Source organism: Macrotis lagotis, chromosome 7, assembly GCF_037893015.1.
Source record: "Macrotis lagotis isolate mMagLag1 chromosome 7, bilby.v1.9.chrom.fasta, whole genome shotgun sequence".
Classification (NCBI taxonomy): Eukaryota; Metazoa; Chordata; class Mammalia; order Peramelemorphia; family Peramelidae; genus Macrotis; species Macrotis lagotis.
In genome coordinates this window covers 74,276,353-74,299,668 of record NC_133664.1, presented here as the reverse complement: position 1 = coordinate 74,299,668, position 23,316 = coordinate 74,276,353, and the positions used below count along the sequence as shown (strand labels likewise).

The 23,316-nt window shown below is 37.2% G+C and overlaps 1 protein-coding gene across 8 annotated transcripts in view; it reads right to left on the bottom strand.

Moving 5' to 3' along the window:
• Window positions 1-6,932: 6,932 nt before the first annotated feature.
• CCNY (cyclin Y) overlaps window positions 6,933-23,316 on the bottom strand; it is a 319,673-nt gene continuing 303,289 nt past the window's right edge. For all 8 annotated transcript variants that reach the window (XM_074193197.1, XM_074193202.1, XM_074193204.1 and 5 more), the window contains 2 exons: window positions 13,464-13,626; window positions 6,933-9,331 (listed from right to left, as the gene is read on the bottom strand). In XM_074193197.1, the coding sequence (XP_074049298.1) occupies window positions 9,215-9,331; window positions 13,464-13,626 (280 nt within the window). In that variant the 3' untranslated portion in view covers window positions 6,933-9,214. The remainder of the gene's footprint in view (window positions 9,332-13,463; window positions 13,627-23,316) is intronic.

Below are 23,316 nucleotides of genomic sequence, written 5' to 3'. Positions count from 1 at the left end.
TCTCAAGTCCTTTCCAGTTCTGAAATTGTATGGTGCTAGTGCCTAAGGTCTTTATAGCTCTTTCTATGATCCCTTGATTAATATATATGCACACTTTTCTCCAATGTGCTCCTTTCATCTGAAAGAACATTGGTGAGGAAAAACGTTTTTTCTTATGTACTGCATTGACTACAATTACATCTTTTGCCAGTAGATGGCACTTACATCATTCCCAAAATAATTAAGGCTAAAATTCAAGAAATGAACTTCAAAAGTTCAAGATGAGAAAGCTATTCACAGATTGACTATTCAGATAAAAAAGACTTGGGATCTCAAAACCAGTTAACAGTGGGCTTCACATGAGGCTACATTGAGACACACATAGTATCAAGGAGAGAAGAGAAAGCGATGCTGGACTCAGAATCACAGGCTATCAGAGATTGAAGGGACTTCAGAGGCCATTGAGACTGACATGTGGAAAAGCAGGAGTAGCCCTAACATGAGCCAAACATGTGCCAAGGAAGGAAGAGTCCTCACTAGAAGTCCTGCAGTGTGGGGAATCCACTTCTTCCTCTCATTTCTGGACAGCTATTTGTTTTCCCTTATATTGAACCCAAACCTGCTGCTCTGCAAATGGCCTCCCAGGGTTCTCAGTCCTGTTTTCTGGGGTCAAACAGAATGGATCTAGTCCCTTTTTTTATGTAACAGATCTTCCAGATACTAGAAGAAAGCTATCAAATAAAGACCCTCTAATGCTAAGTTTTTCTCTATACTAAGAATATCTAGTTCCTTGATTCTTATCAAGACTCTTTTGTCATCCTAGTGAAGTTCTGTCCTCTGGCTATTCTTCAGTTTATCAGTGTCTGCTCTAAAAGGACCTCCTCCTCCTCCTCCTCCTCCTCCTCCTCCTCCTCCTCCTCCTCCTCCTCCTCCTCCTCCCTCTCTGCCCTCCCTTCCTATCTTTCCATCTCTTGCTTCCTCCTTTTCCTTTTCTCTCTCCCTCTTATTCTGTGTATTATATACACATACACCTATACATATAGAAGTATAATCTGATTAAGGAAGAATACAGTGAGGCTCCCGCCTTTCCAGTTCTGGATATTATGCTTTTCTTACCAAAGGCTAAGTAGGACTGCATTCATTCTTTTGCCATATCACACAGATAAGAGGCACAGAACTGTTGTCTTGGATTCATTAAAGCCTGAGTTCAAATCACGCTCGTGGGCAAGTCCTTTAACCTCTATATCCCAGGCAATTTTTTAAAAGATCTACATTGATAGTTTTATTTAACAACCACAGCTGACTCATCTTGAGCTTACCTGCCACTAAAATTCAGATGAATTTTTGTCTAACCATGTCTTTCTTCACACTTGTCAAGTTAACAGGTAGTGTTATCAAGTCTTTTCCCTTCTTTTATCTAGGGATTTCCTGCTGATTTTTTCCTCATAAAGAAAACAGGGATCATTCATGAAGGCCAAGGTAAAGAAGAGAGGGATTGAAAAATACAGAAAATTTAAATTATAACAGAGTCAAATATCAAATTTTTCCAGTTTTCCTAACTGGAAGTTCTGAGTGATTATGACTTAAGAATTAACAAAGCAGAGAAAAAGATCATGTGAGCCTGAGGGCCATTATATTGCCCTTAGACTAATTAATGGAGTTGCAAGTTAAGTGAGTTGAAATTCAGAGAAACTGAGAGACTAGAGTTGGGGGAGCAGGGCTAAGAAGAGGTGGCAGTGACTAAAAAGGTAACACCCCAAACTTAACATTCCAGGGAGGAGATAAGCAAGGCTTGAGAGGATTCATTCCAAAAGGGAGAAGGCCAAGTCTAGCTTCCAAAGAGATACTCATCAGTAGTGTTACAGACATTACCCCTTCAGTTTATAGATGAGCAAACTGAGGCCTAAAGAGATGCAATGATTTATCAAATGATTTATCAAATATTATACAGGTAATAAACTACAAAGATATTTTATAGATGAAGAAACTGAGGTTAAAGGATTTATGTGTATGGTCACAATGCTACTGTCAGAGATGGGATCTGAATCCAAGTTTAAGTCCATATGACCTAACAGCAAGGACAGAAGTCTATGTATTTTGGCCTCAGGACCTGTGATCTTTAGACTACCAAATATTGGGGGCCCCCCTTAATGACTAAAGAAGATGTATTTACTAGAATGATAAAGGGCCTTGACACTGTATTCCAAAAGAACTGAAGGAATTGGATATTCTTAGCCTAGAGAAAAATTGTATCATGTATTTATCTGACAATTGTCTCCAAAGTATCTGGAGAATCTGTCATAGAGAAAAAGGATAAGACTATTCTGTTAGAGCTAAGAAACATTGGGGTAGCCATTGCAGAAAGGCAGGTTTTGATTCAATGTAATGAAAAACTTCCTAAAAATCAGTTTTCCATCCCTTAGTACCAGATTTTTAAAAAAATCTCCCTTCTTCAGAATCTGACCTGGGTAATTTCTCCCTACCTTCTTTTTACCTTGGTAATTCCTGGCCCGATCTCTTGTCCCAGTCTTTCTTCCTGGCTGTTCCCTTAAATATCATTTCTTCTCTCAAGCTTTTTATCACTTGGCTCCTTGTTTTAAGCTATCTGTAGGCCATAGTTTTTTTTTTTCAAAAATCTTCCTCACTTTTCTTTACATCTTTATCCCTCAAAGTCAAGAGCCAGGATTCTGCACCTCACTGAAGCTAGTCATTCATCTCAAGAAGGCTAGCCCCAAAGGTTGTCTCCTGGTGTAATAAACCCTCACACAACCTTCTCTATTCAAACAATTTTATACACATTAACTTATCATAGCAACCTCATGATATAGGTAGGAGCAGAAATTATGATCCTAATTTGTCAAATGAGGAAGCTAAAGCCCAAGGGGATTGGTGGTGGTGGTGGATAGATTGGCTTAATGTCTCAGAGCAGGTCAGGGGAGGAGCTAAGACTTCCTGGTTGCCTTTCAGTATCTTTCTTCTAGGAAACAAATATTAGCCAATATAAAATTCCCATTTACATTTTATAACTTTTCTAAAATAAAATCTGTTAAAAATAAATATGGGAGGGGTGGATTTTTGGAAGGGCATACCTCAAATGTCAGATATCCATGGGCAAATGCATTTTACAAGGGGAAAAAATCTATAACAAATAGCATGACAGACAGGGAGGTAAAGGTAGTATCTTTAAAGACCTGAATTTATTTATATTATTCATTACTGTGCTCTGTTGGGATTTGTCTCCTGCTGTAAGCAGCTCTCCTGGGACTGCTTTAACAAACACTGCCTCAGGATTAGGCCCCAAGCTGCCTGGATAAATCACTGCCTAGGACTTTGTGTTTTTAGATGGGGATTACTGGATGTACCAGTGCAGTCCCACATGGTTTTTTCAGTCATTTTTCTTGCTTGAGGGAGGAGCAAAAATGGATGAATTCAATAAAACCACATAGCCTCATTTGAATCAGTCAACTAAATGATTATAAAATAAAATAGTGATGAATAAGGATGGACAGTGAGTGGCACAATGGATAGGGTGAGGCACTGGAGTCAGGAATCTTCCGATTTCAAATCTGGCTTCACTTACTAGTTGTATGACTGAGGTTTAGTCACTTCATCCTGCTTACCTTGGTTTCCTCAGCTACAAAATGAAGACAATAACAAACTACTCTAGTATATTTGCCAACAAGAGACCCAAAAGAAGTCACAAAGAGTTAGACATGACAAAGTGAGTGAAAAACAAAAGGACTAAGTATAACATCAAGTCCTAAAGTTATACTATAGCCTGCTCTAAAATGAGAACAATATCAAATTTGTTGATACCCATTGTCATAGAACAGACAAGTGGCCTTAGTAAAAGTAATCTTAAGAGATGGGCATATAATTAAAATTCTAATTGTTTATGTAGTCATAATGATGGTAACTCATATAATCCAAAAAACATTGGGCATATATTACATATATGAGAACAATATCAATTTTGTTTATACCCATCGTCATAGAACAGACAAGTGGCCTTAGTATGATTATAGAAATGATAAAAGTAATCTTAAGAGATGGGCATATAATTAAAATTCTAATTGTTTATGTAGTCATAATGATGGTAACTCATATAATCCAAAAAAATATTGGGCATATATTACATATAATGTTCTCCTGTTTAAAAATAAAATGGGGGCTCTATAGTTTGTTTTCTTAGAAGATGGGACACTCACTTTAAGCCTTGATCATTGAAAGGACAGTTAATATGATAACAAAGGGCAGCAACTTAAAAGTTATCACTATTATGAGTTCCCTTTTTACTGTAGACTTCCACACAAGTTTCTAACATCTAGAATTCACATTAAACCCAACAGAACTTGTGGTCAGTTAGACTTAGGGAGCCACTATTAAGAGTTTGCCACATCTGGGGCAGCTAGGTGGCACAGCAGATACAGCACTGACCCTGGAGTCAGGAGTACCTGAGTTCAAATCTGACCTCAGACACTTAATAATTACCTAGCCTTGGGCAAGCCACTTAACCCCATTGCCTTGCAAAAACCTAAAAAAAAAAAAAAAAAAGTTAGCCACATCAATGCCAACTACTGACATCACCACTAGATTAAGAAGGTCCAAAGTTACAGAAACAGTAGAGCTACCAGACTACCAAATCTGCCATTGGCAAGCCTATGTAGCTATTCCCCCCACCCCCACCCCCCTCTGCAAGGTCCTGGTTACTGTCAAATGGTTCAATATCATAGGTTTATTCATGGAATTGAGACACAGGATTATATTCGTGGAACTGAGATTTAAAAAGTATTGTCATCTGCTTTGCTGTTGAAACCTGGGAACCTATGTATTGGCTCCTATAATAAGAATGTAATCTCCTTGAGAGTTAAGTGTCTATTTGTATTCCTAGGACTTACTTCTTTACACACAAGTATTTAATAAATGTTTCTTCTCTCACTTACTCACTCATTCATTCATTTGCTTGTTCATTCATTCATGCACTATCCATATCCTTCAAGGATGACCCAAATATAAGTACTATATTGTGGCATTAAATTTATAGTTGTAAAAATTATAGGAAAAAGTTCATTTTAAAATGTAACATTTCAACAAGCCAGGGTTTTACTCACAGAGATAAAGACAAAACCATTCTTCAAGACAAATCCTCCTGACATTTGCTTTTTCAGGTTTGATGCCATCCAACTAGTGTGAGATATACTCAATATCAAGACAAATTTTCAGGGTAGTGAGGGTTGGTTCAAAATTAGGTAGGAAAAGATGAAAGGAAACATTTACCACTTTAATGGTAACAAACTATTTGGTTACCAAATAAAAGAAATTTGGGTATGAAAATAAAGGAGAATTTGATTCAACATGATAGGGTAGAAAAAGCACAAGATTTGGAATCCACAGACCGGGGTAGAAATCTTGGTCATGCTACTTACCAATTGTATAGTCATTTGAGTAACTGAACTTCAGTTTCCTCATCTGAAAGATGAGAATTCAATCTCCCCCAACTCTAATTTATTAAGCATAGTAATATATAGTGCTGTGTCACGCAATGTTGTTAGGCACTGGGATATGGAGCCCCAAAAAAAAGTTGTCCACAAGAACAGTTTCATTTTACCAGGTAGATAATTTGACTATCTGCTTTTATCAACTCCTGAATTTCCAGGGCAAGAACATTGACCTCTAGGGGAATGGAAAAGCCTTCCTGAAGGAGGTGACATCCTTAAAGAGTAAGGATACAGACAGAAACTCTTGGCACAGGGACAGTTTGTGCAAAGGAACCAGGTGATAGGATTGTTACTTTGGCAAACAGTCAATTAGGCTGGTGAAAATGAAACTCAGAAATGGATTAATGGGAAATAAGTCTTACTACCTGATTCATTTCCTTCCCCTATCCCCATTCCCTCACAGATGATTTTCATAATTTAAAAACATCAACACACAAAATTTTATGCTTGAATCAAGGTCACAAATTTCAATGAACTTTTTCAGTCCATGTTCACTTTGTAAAAGAATTTCCCTTCATTTATCAGTGACGAAACTCTCCAGTCAGAGGAGCTCCCAAAAACTACACTAAGACAGTGTGTTCCTAAATAGTAATTTGTTTTAATTGTATGGTATTAAATCACCTTGCAAACAGATTACAGTCACTACCATTTACCAATAGGTACTGTACTTTTTTTTTTTTGGCAAACAGAACAAATTGAAACAAAAAAAAGAGCAAGTTTTCATTATCAAGTAGAAAAAATAAAGCAAAAATAACTATCCACCTACAGGTCAAATGATTTCTATGGCAAAACTGAAAATAGAAAATCTACACTTACAGCAGATTTAAAATAAAACCTTAGTGCAAGAAACATAACCAAGTTAATCACAAAATCAGTACTAATGAAAGAGGATGGAAAATTCTCCTATACAGAGGTAGAGTCCAGTGCACAAGGCTAAAACAATATTCAATAGTCTAAACAAGACTGAGCCAAATTTTATGGAATCCACTTTAAAATTTAAGTATCAGACTGTATGTACATACATACAATAAATAGACTATACAATCTTTAAAGTAGTTTTAATAAACTCCACAAAATTATAGTAGATGCATTGAGATATTTACATAATTCAAAGTTTATATGTCTCTCATTCAAATAAAAGGGATAAAACTACAATTTCTGTTAGAAAGATAACAGAACTTTTCTGAAATGGTTTGGTAAAAGACGACGACCATCTACATTATGGTAGGAACTCATTTTTCTTGAGAGGTATTAAAATTCCAGAAGCTAAGAAAATATGTCCCTTTTTTCTTTCAACTAGATAAGATTTTTGGAATACATTTTGTACTTTCTATTACATTTTCAGAGTTCTGTTTTCTGTTCCAAATTGAACCTGCATGGGAACAGAAAAGTCAGTTGTGGAATCATACCAAATGAATGGGTACAATCAGGGGAAGAAGGAATTTCATTTTGAAGTTTGGGTCTCGGTCTCTCTCTCTCTCTCTCTCTCTCTCTCTCTCTCTCTCTCTCTCTCTCTCTCTCTCTCTCTCTCTCTCTCTCTCTCTCTCTCTCTCTCTCTCTCTTTCTCTCTCTTAATGATAGATGAGAAAGAACTGAGTTCTGGGCCAATACTTAGATCACAGAGGGGATTGACTGCATGAACCTGCAAATGGAGAATACTCAATCTGGAATTGGTACCTTGGCTCTTAGAAGGGCATTTCTTTCAAAGGCATGTTTCACTGAGAGGTATGAATAAATATAGTCACTGGTCAGGTCTATGACCTTTGGGCATTGAGGGTAGGGAAGATAACTAGTCCAAAAAAATGCAAAAAAAAAAAGATCCTGTTAATCTTCCATTTACATCATTGATTAAAAAAAAGAGGGTGGAGGGTAGGGACTAGAAGACCTCTCCTCTGTAGTCAGACCCAAAGGAAAAGTATAAAAAGAAAAAGTTTTCATAGAATCAGATTCATGAACTTGAGTTCAAAATGACCATTTCCCACCCACCCACCTTGATATGTTTGGATGTCATTGATGGAGATAGGTCCAGAACTATTTTATTGGTATAACAGGAACTGTAGGGTGTTTAAATTTCCTCCACAGATGCAGATCAGTAATTCATCTCTAACTTCGAATATTCAAGAGTTGTCTGAAGTACAGACGGATTAAGAAACTTGTTAAGGATCTCACAGTCAGTATGTGTCAGTCAGCATTTGAATCCTGATCTTGCTGACTACAGGCTGGCCCTCTATCCATGCTACATATCTCAATATTCACATTACTATAAAATATTCTGCTTTATCTCATAAGGAAAACCAGGAATAATTAGGAAATGAAAAAGGTACAATTATATTATCAACCTTCTTCACAGTTTGACTTTTAAATTTCTCTGAGCACCCACAATGAAAAAGTGTAGTTTATATGGTGGTGGGAGTGGGTTGTTTTTTTTTAATTTAATCTGTGAAAAATACCTCAATAAAGGTTAACATTCATCTCTTCAATTATCTTCCCAGTGAAACCCTCCTCCCACCCTCCCATTTTTTTAAGTTTTTAAAAAAATTTTTTATACAAACAGACTTAACTTTGATTTAAAGTAAACATATAAAAATCGAAGAGGATATTGCTTGCAACAATGGAGGAATGAATTAGATGGACTATACAAAAAAACCACTCCTGTGATGTGAATTCAAGCAAGGATCTAAGTGCTTGGGGAAAGGCAAGGACACAGGAATCTGAATTGCAACCCAATAGAGATTTCTGCAGCATGTTGCTTCCTCTTGACCCATAAAGTCTGAGTGTTGTCACATCTGAGTGTAGGTCAGAGTAAACAAAACTGCTCCAAGGTGACAGGAAGGCACAAGCACTTTGTGTGAATTCCCAATTTTTGGTGGGGAAATAATTAAAAAGAAATAGCACAGGAATGTTGGATCATGTATACTTTTGGTTCAGCACTATGGTCAAGGTAATTTTTTCATTTTGGGGGGAACAAAATTAAAAGAAACATAACAGATGCATAATACTTCTGAAGGATGATGGCTAACAAGACAGCCCACAGAGAATAGTGAGGAACAACCAATACTATTTATTTGGATGTTTGTGCTATGGTAGATATAGACTGTATTCTCTGCTCTGCAGGACCAAAGAAAAGAAGAACAACAAAAAAAAAACCACATTCCCCCAAACTCTGAAAATCAGCTAGAAGGAATGCAAAAAATACAACAAAACATAACTAAGCTGAATTTCAGGTTAAAGTAAAAACAATTTTCCTTAGTGCACATCCAAACTTCTTTATCTCCTGTTTTGTTTTTGTTTTGTATTTATCTATTAATGAGCACAGTGTCTCAAAGAGATGACAAAGTCATTTATATCTTTCTTTCTTGCCTCTACACTACTTTCCTTTTCCTTTGTTTGTTCCTGCAGGATCAGGGTGCCCCATTCCCTCGCCCAAGGTTAGCAACATCCAGGAGAAAAGGCATGAGACAGGATTTCCAAAATACCGATTTAGCTTTCCACTGAAAAACTGCTGTGTGTGTGTGTGTGTGTGTGTGTGTGTGTGTGTGTGTGTGTGTGTGTGTGTGTGTGTGTGTGCTGCACGGTGAGGAGGCAGTGTAAAGGCAGCTTGTCGGAGCTAAGGATTAAAAACAAAACCAAACAAAAACATAACCAAAAAACCCCAGAGTCTTGGTGTTTTCCCAAATCAAATGAGAAACCGAAGGGGTGGAAACAGTCTTTTTGTAAGAATATCCTACGTGACACTGTTAGGAGATGATGGCTGGAGACCACTTCAGTGCAGCCAGATTGTCAGCACTAGCTGACCGCTTCCTTGTCGATCTTCTTAAATCCTTATATTTGTCTTCACATAGACGAGAGATGGCCTGCAAATCAGGAGAAGAGGAGAAGGTCAGACACCAACCAAGTGAATTCAGAGCAAATGATTCCATTTGACATAACATTGTCTAAGAAGCTACAATAATAAAAATAAAAATGACAACGTTCTATAACACCTTAAGGTAGGAAGACAGGAATTCCAGAGAAAGATTTCAGGAGGGAAAAAACCAGGAAATAAACTGATTTGATGGTGTTAGTTGGGTTAAAAGAATGATGAAGCAGAATGTTTTGAACAGAATTGGTTAGCTGCTTGAAGAATGAATGAATGAATGAATGAATGAAATACATGAATAATGAAGAGTTAAGTTGATGGGAAAAAGAAATTAGACTTCAATCTACTTCACAGATGAGGCAATAGTGATACTGACTCCAAATGTATAAGAAGAAACAGTGCCAGCATTTGAACAGGAGTCTACTGACCCTATATCATTTGCTATAAATCAAAACAAGAAGAAAAAAGTTAATATATGCCATACCCTGGGAATTTTTAGCTTCCTGAATATCTGTAACATATATCTGATTCCTCACTGAAAGGTGGTACTTATCCTCTAGCTTCAAGTATTTGGCTAAAAGTCACAGCAAATCTCTGAATGAGACAGGACCTTCAGAATCCAAGGCTGCTGAGGTTCAGGACTCAGCTTAGCTACACCTTTTAGCTCTCATATATTTTAAACCTTTCATTTGAAAATTACTTTATATATACCTGCTGGTATTATCAAGAGTCAATCTCTGAAAAACAGCTCCTTTTTGAAGGGCATGAAATTGGTCATTAATTTTTCTGGAGTAAAGTCTTTTTTAAATTTTCTTTTTAAACTTTCTGAGATTATCATCTGCCACTTTTCATCTTTGATGACTGAATCTCATAAACAGAGCTTCAAAATCTGACAGCACTATCTACCTATCATCTATTTACACACATACATACATATGTATTTATATAAGTATGTAATCATATGCAAGAAAAATCAGCAAAATGCCTAATCACATTCAGTATCTTATTATGGAAACTTGCATTAGTATTAAAATACTTTTCAATACATTTTCTACATTGTATGTATTAATGTAATTTTATTTGTTTAGTTAACAGTTAATGAAAAGGTTACTCTTCATAATCCTTAAATCTGAATGAATAGGTTGCTTTTTTCAAATCCAATTGTATCATCAATATAGCAAGTACATTAAATAGTTTATCTTAAAAACTCTGGAATATAAGATAATGAAACTCCTAATGTCCACAAATAATGGTCTTTATCTCCTTGATTTTTTAAATTTATTTCTTTACATCAGTGCCATTTCCCTCCTACTGTATCCCCTCCTGCCTCCAGTAGAACAGTTATGAGAAGCACAGTTAAGTAAAACAAATTACTATACTAACTCGGTTCAAAAACCACAAACCTTATTCAGTACTATTTCTTTGTCACAAGACAGAGCAGCAAGGTGACACTGGACAGAGCATTGGCCCTAGAGTCCTTCCTTTTCTCCTCTCCCTTCATTATCCCTCTTCCTTTTATCTTTCCCCTCCTTCCTTCCTTCTTTCCTTCCTCTTCTTCCTTTCTTTTTTCTTGCTTCTTCCCTTCCTTCCTTCCTTTGTTCCTCCCCTTCCCTAATTTCCCTAAATAATTAAGACTCGATTTTATTTTTCATTCTTCCTTTTCTAACATACCACAGTATAGAGGAAAAACCACTAAGCAGGGGGTCAGGAGTCCTGCATTATGGATTTGCCTCTGCCACTAGCTAAGTAAATCAATTTCCTTCTCTCTCTCTCTAGTTTTCAGTTTTTCTTCTTTAAATATTACAGAATTGGTTTGGATGCACTTTGAAGTAACCCATAGCTCTTTGAGAGTTCTTGAATAGGGGATTTTAGTTTTGTGTTTGCCTCTCTACTACATAGTAGGAGCTTAATAAAGGAATAAGGATACATTAAGTACCTGTTGTATACTCTAGTAAGTTCTTTTTACAAATTTATTACCTTATTTGATCCTCACAAGAACTCTGGAGGTGGGTGTTATTATTAAAACCATTTTACAATTGAGGAAACTGAGGCAGATAGAAGTTAAGTGACTTGCTCAGAGTCACACATCTACTAAGTGTCTGAGGCAGGATTTAAACTCAAGTCTTTCTGACTCTGGACCTAGTATTCTCTCCACTATACTACCTATTCTGTTTAATAATGTTTTATTGAAAAACATTTAATCAATTCATTATTTCCTTATTTGATTTCTAAAAATACTTATGTACTCTCACATTTTGTTTGATTTGCAGTTCTGAATTCTCTGCAGATCACCTTTTCTCCCATCTAAATTTAGAATAATATTTTCATGGGAATTGTACATTAATTGAGTAAAACAGCATTGGGTCTGAGATCCTTTGCCATACTTAAAACTCTAGACCAGTTTGGCCTATGGTCCAGCTTGGCCTATGGTTAGTTGAGGTGACAAAGCAAGGGAGAAGAAAGGGAAAAAAGTACAACAATTCATTAGGGCCTCTTCATTCTGTCTCTGAGTAGGTCAAACCTGTTGTAAGAGCCCCTTATACACTTCCCCCTTTGCCCTTCCCCTACTTGTTAGTCTCTGTTCTTCTCCCGTAATTTTTCCAAAAGGACACACACATCAACTGGTATAGAGGAACAGCAAGAAGTTCATGCCTCCATCATGAAGATGAGTTACCTAAAGAACTGGTCATGAGTCACTATTTGGTATGGGGATGACCAACCCAGACCCCAAACTGAGTCCAAGATAACAAAGATCTGCTCTTTATTTCTCAAGGAAATATTGGGAAATAGGAAAATTCAAGTTGCAGCTCTGGTATCAAGTTTTCTCTCTATGTACTTTAACTTTTCTAAACTATTAGGAAAGAGACAGTGATGGTTCTCTGGGCTGGAAACTCTTTTAGGGGACTTTTGGAACTTTTAAAATTTAACTTTGAGGTCAAGGGTTACACACATAATTGGTTTAAAGGCTAATGACTGAAGGAATTAAAGATGCTTAGCCTGTAGAAGAGCAAACTACAGGGAATGAGAGTTGTATTCCAAGTATCTGAAGATTTCTTATGCATAGAGGAAATTAAGGCTGGCTTTAAATGGCTCCCAAGGGAAGAAACTGTAGGAATGAGCAGAAATTACAAAGAGGCAGATTTGGAATGAAGCTAAAAATAAAACAAAGCCACCTCCTAACAATTAAAGCTACTGAAAAGCAGAAAGGCTGCCTTGAGAGCTAGGATTCTCTCTCAATAGAGATACTTAAGTGGAGGCTGAATGACCACTTCACTTTCTAATTATGCCATAAGGGGTATTCTTTTTCAGATATAGATTAGACTAGATACCCAGAGTTCACTTCCAACTCTACAATTCTATGATTTCCAAATGAATCAGTCACATTAACTGGACATAGTGGAACACACACATTTGTGTGTGTGTGTGTGTGTGTGTGTGTGTCTATGTATGTAGTGTATATAGACAGATTTCATATATATATATATATATATGTGAGATCCCTGCTAATCCCAGCTAATAGGTAGCTGAGGTTGGTAGATTGCTTGAGTTGGGGAACTCTGAGGCATAGCAGGGTGAAAATCAATCACGAATCTATACTAAGTTTGGCATCAATATGATAAGCCCCTAGAATTGGGAGTACACAAGGTTGCCTAGATCCAGACTAGATCAGTAACAGACTAGCTGTGTGGCCCTGGGTAAGTCACTTTACCCAGAATGCCTTGCCAAAAAAAGGAAATAAAATAGAAGCTGGTCAAAGTTCCCTTGATGATCAGCAGTGCTAACCTTAGGCCCATTATCCCCTATACTTCCAGTTTGTGGAAGATGAAGAATCCCAGTAGACAGATAGTCAGGCATATAGACAGACAGATGAAACATTCACATTAAATATAGGATGATATTGAAAAAATGATCAGAATCTTGGGCAGATATCTATTTAAAACATACATGGACTTCAAAGCTTGCTTCTAACTAAGCAGCCATGAACACAGTCAGAGTACTGTACCAGTTCATTTTATTTGACATCAAACCATACTTTGAAAAATCTTACTCCCTCATCCACATTCAGTGCTGACAATGAATGCATGGCAATGCATTGCAGTATTTTGTTTTGTTCTTAAGCATCTTACCTCAAGTTTGTGGGCCCTTTCCTTGCTGAGGGGCTCCAAAGGGAAGCTGAGATTATTTGCTTCTGCCAAAGAACGAAGATCAAAATAATACTTGGCGTAAACACTGGAAGGAACATTGATGTTAAACTGCAGCAATTCAAGAAACTGTCGCTCCAGTTCATTCCTGAAAGACAAAGTCAGAATCAGGGGATCTTCAGATGAAAGGGGCCCAGTCACTCACATGGCTTGAGAAATAAGCCTGGGAAATTGTATGATTCACGGAGAAAAATAATAGCTTAATTTGGAAAGTACCGATGCAGTTTAACCACTGGACTTAATGTTAAATCATAGACTACTTGATCCTGTTGGTGTCCAGAAGGAGGGAATCCAATTCAATGGGATGATCGCCAAGAGTATTCCAGAATCAATCATTTCATCACTCTGACTCAGTTCCCAGAGAGTGGACTTCTAACAACCAGACCCAACAGGAAGAACCCAATAATTTGGGCACATCTAGTTAAGGTACAATAGTTAGAAGGTATCAAGAGGCATCTCTGAATTCATTTAGCCTCTGATCTCTTTATGTCTTTTTCTACAATATGTCACTACTAAAGAAATGAACTGGGAAAGAGGTGGGGAGAAATGGATGAGAAAGATCTAGAAGCACTTTTTCATGAAAACACTCAAAAAATATATAGGCTTCCATTCAGCACAGGGGGAGGAGTTCAGAAGGTGTTGGCCACTGAGTTTCCTGAAGCCTAACGGAACTCAGTTCTTGGGTGAGCTGAAACTTCCAGCGTTCAATGGGCTATCATGTTTCTTTCCCACAATGTTTCAAATGAATTAACAAATGAAGAATATGTTTCAAACCTTAAAACATTATACAAAATCTACTGATGCTGATGATATTTTCCTCCAGTGGCAGCAAGAGCATTAGCCCTTGAGGCAAGAGACTTGCCTTGGTATCCTGTTTCCAATATTACTTTCCACTCATATGACTATGGGCAAGTCACTTGACTCCTGAGGCTCAATTTATGCATCTCCAAAATGGAGGGGGGGTAAAATAAATGAACTCTCTGATCCCTTCCAACTCAAATTGTATGAGTTCTGCATTGTGTAATGGAGATAACACTGGATTGAGAAACAGGAGATCCCTGCTAGTAACTAGCTGTGTGTCTTTGGCCAAGTTATTGACTTGTCCTCTGTTGGTCTCTGTTCCTCATCGATAAAATGAGGAGGCTGAACCCAGGGCTCCTGCCAACTCTACTATTCTATGAGATTTGTGAGCCTTGGACTAAATTCTGACTCTAATGTCTTTATCCAGAATTTGGATCTTGCTCTGTTAAACCTCTATTTCTAAACACTGGTTATTGTTTTGGCCTGGGATTGGTACTTGATGAAATTGCCTCCAAGATTGCTTGTTTCCCACCTTTTGATAGACCCTTCTTGTTTTAGACTTCAATGCGGGTCCCTATGCTAGGTTATACTTTTTGTTCTCCGTAAAATCTCTAGACCTGCTGCAGATACAAAGCACTCTGTGAGATATAAGTGCTTCTGACCAAAATGGGAGGAGGCTGGAAGCTGCAGTGAGCAGCAGGAGGAGAAGGGGAGAGGGAGTGACCTCAAACACTTATAAATCTGAGGACGGAATCAGGCCTGATAACTAAGAGACTTCCACAAAGGGAACTCAATATAGCACTCCAGAAAGAAACATTAAGGGGTCATATTCAAAATCTTAATATCTCTCTCCCCCCACCCCATCCCTCCCTTCCCCTCTCCTTCATTGCCTCTCTCTCTTCCCCTTTTCTCTTCCTTTCTCACTCTATGCAAATTGTTTGAATTTATTACTATATATAACAATTTACATATGCATGAATCTCTATGCATATATACATATACCTGTATTTTAGGTATGGCTATATATGTGTATATGTAGCATGTATCTGTGTATGTTCTGTGCACATGTGTGTATGATGTATATGTGTTATACAGCTTAGTATAACATATGTGCACATTGTATAATATAGATATACATATGGCTTAATCTTATCACTAAATGGCCTTATGGGAAGGGAGGAAAAAGTCCTATCCTATAGGACTAGAAAATTTTTATATTATAAATATATATATATATATATATATATATATATACACACACACACACACATATATATACAAACATATGCTTAGATAAGTGAATTTTTCCAGAATTATGGAAATCCCCAAATATATAAATGGAATACTGTTTCACACCTGGAATCATGTCACATATCATTAAATAGGTGAGGCCTAGAGAAAAAGGGTAACATGCTTCAATGATCCTAGAACTCCCCTGATTTAAATCCCAATGAAAACCTGTGGGTGAAAACCAAGGCTAGAATTGGAAAAATGAACTGCTCATCAAAAATACACTTAATATACAATGTAATAACAGGTGGGTGTTATGATGAAGAGCGAAAGAACACATATCAACATCTTATGAACTCAGCACCAAACTAAGTGGGGCTTATCCATACGGAAGCCATAATTCATATTAAAAGATTTTTTAAAGATGTAAAAAATTTATAGTTCAATGTTTAAGCTATTAGATTTAATTACTGTACTCAGCCTCAATTACTCACATAACTATTTTGTCTTCTGTTTTATACCAATAATTTATTTCTAACTTTAACAGGCTGTAGCCAGAGACTTATCTTGTGCAATAATTTGATCCAAGATTAAACTTTAAGTGACAAAAATAATTTAAGTCCATGACTGATGAATGAAGTAAAAGTGTTAATGATTTATGAATTTAAGAAATAAGACAGATGTCAGCCCAGTGGTAGCCAGGAGGTGTCGCCACAAAACTTCTAAATTTTAAGAAGAAATTCCTTTTTATTTAGAATCAGGAGAGCTGAAAATTGTTCTGCTAGAAAGGCAGAAAGAGTTCCCCATTCATCCCGTTTCTCTGGTGATGGCATTACTAGATCAAGGCCAGGAAGGTTTATTTTTTGCTTGTTTTAAATGAGGGGCATTTTCCCCTAGCTCTGGCAATTCTCTGGAAGCTTCTTCTGTCACATTTCTATCCAAGTCTCTGGGGCAGGCTTGGGCAAACAGGGGGAGCCGACAAAGTCTGTGTTTTGGGGATGCACCAAGGTCAAGAAATGAAAAAAAATTTCTAAGTTTTTCCATACTGACATAGTGCTTATTGCAGACATTGATGAGCACTTTGCAAGGATTATCTCATTTGATCCTCACCACCACCCTGGGAGGTGTCATTATTCACCAATTGAGTCACTTAACCTCTTTCAAATTCAGTTTCCCCATGTACTGACCTACCTGTGAAGATCAAATGAAATACTATGCAACATAGAGAAAAAAGCTTCAAGTGCAATATTAATGACAGTTATGGATTAATTCTTTTTTGGGGGGGGGGAGTGCAAGGCAATGGGGTTTAGTGACTTGCCCAAGGTCATGCAGCTAGGTAATCTAGGTCACACAGCTAGGTGTCTGAGTCTCAATTTGAACTCAGGTCCTCCTGACTCCAAGGCCGGTGCTCTATCCACTGTGCTAACTAGCTTCCCCACTGTAATTACTTCTTCTCAACATCCTAAATTTGAGGCCCCCCTGGTTTCAGATGCAGGCAGGGTTATATTCATAGGATGAATCAAAGACTCCCAATGACCCAAGATGCCCACCTGTCTGCTCACAATAAATCCATTGCTCTACTCCTTCCCATCACCTCCAAGGATTTTATGGGTTTCTGCACATCAGCAGCAGAAGCCATGCCTATCCCTGTTTTCATGTACAGCTTACAAGCTGTATGTACAAGCATACCCAGCATTAGATGACGGTGCTTTTCTCAGGGCTACCTGCTGTGGTGGCTCCCTCTTCACCTCTCCAGGTCAACAGTATCTCATGCCTGGCCACACAAACAGCTAATGGCTTTCTTGGCATCTGGTCTCTAGGCCAGATTACTTGAAGGTAATAGCCAATCGGACCACTCAGGAAGCTATATATGATGTTTATGTCAGGACCAAGTTAAATAATTATGTTACAGAAGATATCTTTGATTTGGTTATAATGTCACCAAGCTACAATTAAGACATGCTTAAGCACATATGTGCTTACCTTTTTTTCATTTCTTCATTCAACAAATACAATTCTAGCACCTACCAAATGTTAGTTGCTATGTAGGAGACCAATGGAGGTCATTCCTTGTCTTTGTGGAGCTTACAATCTCATAGGTAAAATAGGACATACACAAATTATCATAACATCAGCTAAAATATGAAGAAGAGCCAAAAAGGACATAGTATACTATATAAATTTATCAAACAGAGATGGGTAGGAATTAAATGGGTAGGAAGTAAAGGCACTAGATGAAGAAGAACATGAACACAGACATGGTGCAAAAAACACACTTATAGAAAATGAAAACTAATCCAATTTGACTAGAATATAGGATGAGTAAAAGCAAGGTAGGTGAAATAGGAATAGGGATTGGGCTTGTGATTTGTGCACAAACAAATCTAAAATTAGAAGGATATGAGGCAATTGGGAAAAAAAATCTTTGTAGTGAGTTTCGTTGAAAAAGGTCTCACTCATAACCAAGGAACTGATTCAAATGTACAAGAGCAAGAGCCATTTCCACCAATAAATAAGGGATCAAAAAATCACAGGCAGTTTTCAAATGAATAAATCCAAGCTATCAACTATCATAAGAAAAAAATGTTCTACATCAATGATAGAGAAATATAAATTAAAATGATCAACTTTCCTGTCCCCCTTTATTCCTTATTGTTTGTTCATCCATCCTTTCTAACAGACTGGTAAAGACAACAAAAGAGACAAATGGCAATGCACAAGTTACTATTGGAAAATAGGTGTATGGGTGTACATTTAGTGGAAGTGTGAGTTGGTGTAGCCATTTTGAAAAGCTCTTTAGATCAATGTTCCCTCCAAATTATTAAACTATGGGTACCCTTTGGACCAAGTATACTTTGGACTGAGTAGACTCACACCTCAAGAAAATCCAAACAAATGGGGATAAAATCTATTATGTACAAAAACATTTTTAATAGTCCTTGTAAAAGTCAAAAGTTGAAAACTAAGAGGGGGGAGGAGAATCCTTCACTGGGGAATGGCTGTAAATGATAAAGGAATACAATGGAATATTATTGAGCCATAAGAAATGACAAAATATATAGTTTCTGAGAAAACTAGAAGAATCTCTATAAACCAATACATATTAGAGTGAACAGAATTAGGAGAACAAGGAACACACTGCAAACATGCTGTAGAGAAAAACAACTCTGAAAGACTTTAGGACTCTGACCACTGAAATAAGCCATGAGTCCAAAAGACAAAGTTGAGAGGTGTTGTTCAACTTCTGATCAACTTAAAAATGCAGAAACACATACATTTTCAGACCCAGGCAATGTGGATTCTTGTTTTGATTAACTATGCATGTTTAGTGAAGGGTTTATTTTTTTCTATGTGCTTAATTAGGGGAGCAATGGAAAACAGATTATAAATACATACAAAAATTTTTTAAAGATTTGATAACTATATGAAAAGTAGAGGAGGAGGGGGAGTCAAAGATGGTAGTGAGCTCTCTAGTCTGTTGGGGTACTTAACAGAAACCAGAAAAACCTTACACAGGTTTTAGATATGCTTAATTTGGTGTTGCTATTGATAGTACTGAATATAGAGGGGAAAACGAGTTCAAATCCAGGCTGTACCAATTCTGCTACTTAATTTCTCTGGGTCTCAGTTTCCTCATCTGACAACTGATATCCTCTATAGCCACTTACAGGATTAAATATACTATGGCCCTGGATTCAGGTAGAAATGTAGAGCAGATGATGGAAACTTTCAACCAGGTATACAGGATAAAGATTAAGGGAAAAAACGTAGACTTGAGAGTCACTTAAGAATAGTTAAAGTCATAAGAATAGATAAGATTATCACTAAGGGAGAGAGCTGAGTGGAAGAATTAGAGAAAGAACAGAGGATTGAGAAGAAAAACCTCTAAAGGATTTCAATGTTCGGCCAGAAATTCATGGGAAGATGGTTTGAGAGAAGGAAAGTTGGGAAAGAGGGTACATGGAAGGAGATCAAGGTAAGCATGACAGGTAGGAGGAATCAGCAAAATATAGTATCATTTATCTGAATGTAGTCAAAAATATCAAAAATCACTAAAAGCTCAAATCAGTTCTAAACAAAGATCTCCAGGAACACACAAGTTTCCTTGCTAAAAGTGAATCAAAATTCTGACTTTTTTTTTTAACTATAATTCTCCTGTAATTCAATGATAATCATGCAAAATTACCTACAATCTAGAACACAGTTTTGCATGGGCAGCATTTTCTTCTTTTCCTTGTTTTTAAAAATAAATCCAGTTTGTTCTGATGCATTAGTCAGTTCCCATAAACAATTTCCCCATAGCATTTTTCCATAAAAACTCTATTCCAAGGTTTGATAATATAATGATTGCATGACTGCATCAGTAAGAAGGTATTTATTAAGTGTGTATTATGTGCCAGTCATAGGACAAACCCAGCCAAGCATGGCAGCCCTGACCCTATGGAACTCATGTTCCCCATGAGAGGCCGACCACATAGAGAGGGGTTAGGAAGGGAAAGGGGACCCAAGCAGAATTATGACTTAGAATGGCTTGGAAAAGAATGTGTGGATCTGATGCCAGGAAAGACAAGGCAAAAACTCCCACCCCTGTCAGAGCTGAAAGAACCAGAAAAAGTCCTACATTTGAGGAGGAGAAGGAAGAGGAACTGAGGGAAAGTTTGGAAAGGTTTGGAAAGGGCTAGAAAGGTAACATTCTGGCTTGTACAGTCCCATTTTGTAAAAGAAAGGATAACTAAAAAAAACAACCCATCAATAAATAGAAAGAAATCCCATTCAAAATAACCAATGAACATATAAACTATGTCAGAGTTCCTATATCAAAACACATATAAGAACTATCTAAATAACTATAAAGCAGTCTTTCTAGAGATAATAACACCAAAATAAATAAGAGAAAATAAATTGCTCATAAGTATTCATAATGGGTAGATGGGTAATAAAAATGACAATACTATCTAAATCAGTTTATTTATTCAATGCTATGCCAATCAAACTACCACACAGTTACATTAGGAGAGTTAGAAAAAATGCCAGTCAATAATAATAGCTAGCACATCATAAAATATATAATTATATATCACATAATATACATTATATTATTATATTATCATATACAGTATATTAAGGTTTACAAAGTACTGGGGCAGCACTAGCCCTGGAGTTAGGAGGATCCTGAGATCAAAAACCAACCTTTGCCTCGCCCTCCCCCATCCCCCCCCCTCTCCAAAAAAAAGGTTTACAAAGTATTTACATGTTATCTCATTTACTTCTCACAACATTTTATGGATGATGAAATTGAGGCTGAGAGGAAATGACTTGCTTAGGATCACATGGTGCTAATACTAATGAGTCTGGAGGCAGAATTTAAATTCAAGCCTTCCTGACTCTACCTAAGCTCAGGACTCCAGGAACTAAGACTTGAAGGGAAGTCAGGGAATGGAGAAGTTGGGCAGTAAGAAGAGAGGCCACACCAGAAAATGGGGAGAAGCAGAGTAAAGGGTAAAGCTTCAAGGGAAGAGGACTGAAGAGTGTGTGTGGAAAGGAGATTGGAAGAAGTCTGAGAGGGTGGGAAGAATTGGAAATGTCCAGAAGAGATGATAATACACTTTATCCAAGAGGTGAGAATTAGCATCTGAGCCTCCTCAAACTATACATAGACAAAGAGAAAAAACATTTACAGAGCACCTACTACTTTCCAGCACTGTATTAAGTGCTTGTTTTGAAAACCATTATTATCTCATTTAAACTTCACAACCACCATGGGAGATACATGATGCTTAATTTCACAGTTGAAGAAACTGAGGCAAACATCTAAAATGAATTGTCGTGGATCACACAGCTAGCCAGAGTATGAGGCCAAATTTTAAAGAATAGCAAAAATTTATTTTCCAATGCTTTTTCAGTCATGTCTGACTCTTCATGAGACTCTATCTGAGGTTTCCTTGGAGTGGTTTGCCATTTCCTTCCCTAATTTTACAGATGAGGTAACTAAGGCAAACAAGGTTAAGTGACTTGCCCAGGATCACATCACAAGTAAGTATCTGAGGCCAGATCTGAACCTGAAAGATGAGTCTTCCTGACTCCAGGCCTGGTGCTCTATCCACTATGCCACCTTTCTAAATATGGGTCTCTAGAATTTTTCTTTCCGAAGGTCAGAAATTTTTATCTTATGAGACAAGAATCCTCCTTTTCTGACAGGCATTCTCTAGTAGACAATGTCTTCTTCCTATTTTTTTTTTGAGGGGGTAGAGGGGGAAATGCAATTTGAATGCTGACTTTTTAAATCAAAGCAATCATTTAATCTAGGTTTCTGAGAGAAATGCAATTTGTTTCCCTTCAAAAATAATCACAAGAAAATAGTAACTTTAACAATATAATCCAATCTGATCAAGTCTAACAATATTTAAGAAGTACCCACTCTGGGTCTAGGAGCCTCTTCAGAAGTTCTCTCTCCCCTGGCCTCACACTGGAAGCACCCTCCACCCTGGCCACTTCATCCTCTGCTTGGCTGGTTTATTGCAGAACTTCCACCTAGGAGGATGCCCTTCAGCCACCTCTTGATTCCACTCCAAGCTGCACTCTTGATTCTCTGGAATGTGAGAATTGAGCAAGCTTCTCTGCTTCCTTTTATATAATGTCTTCCCCATTAGAATGTAGCTCCTTGATGGCAGGAACTGTGTCTCTGCTGCTATCCGTAGTCCTGTCATTTAACATTTGCCTGGAACATGGTAGATGATAATGCTCAACAGCTTAAGTTGAATCTCAAAAGCAAGTGAAGAAGGAACATATTCCAATCACAGGGGAGAGCCTGTGCAAGAGAACAAGGGACCAAGGGAGATGGACTACTAAGATTGTGAAACAGCTATCAGTCAGTCTGGCTAGAATGTAGCATGTGGAAAAGAGAGTAATATGCTCCATAAGTCTGGCCAGATGATGAAGAATTATAAATGCCAAATGAAGTCATTTTTATTTCATCTTAGTGGCAAAAGGGAGCCACTGATAGTTCATGAGTCATGATATGCTCAAACATGTGTTTAAGGAATATTATTTTGCCTTTTGTGTTGATAATATAGTCCAATCAAGGTGAGGGGTGATAAACTAGGTAGTATAAGCATGGAAAAGATGTGAGACATAGTATATTGAAAGAATGGAAAATATTTAGCAAGTAATTGGATACTGAGGAGGGGGAGAGAGGTGAGGAAAAAGGGCTGAGTATGATACCCAGATTTTAAACTAGACTAATCAGGAAGATGGTGATGTTTTTAACAGAAAAAAGAAATTTCTGAGAAGGGAGGTGGGAAGGGAGAGGAAGTAATAGTGATACAGGTAGGACAGAGCAGCATTATTACCAAATCTCAAGGAGACAGTATCCAGTGTGATCAAGTGACAAGAGTGATTTCCCAAACCAAGAATATAATTGATTCTATTAACATTCATTTGTACCTTCAAACTACTTTATGATGAGTTTTTAGTCTTGTCACTGAGATGTTTGGATTTAGAATGTTCTTTTTTTAATTTATTTTTATTAAAGATATTATTTGAGTTTTACAATTTTCCCCCAATCTTGCTTCCCTCTCCCCACAGATAGCACTCTGTCAGTGTTTACTTTGTTTCCATGTTGTACCTTGATCCAAATTGGGTGTGATGAGAGACAAATCATATCTTTAAAGAGAGGAGAATTCTAAGAGGTAACAAGATCAGACAATAAGATATGTTTTTTTCTAAATTAAAGGGAATAGTCCTTGCA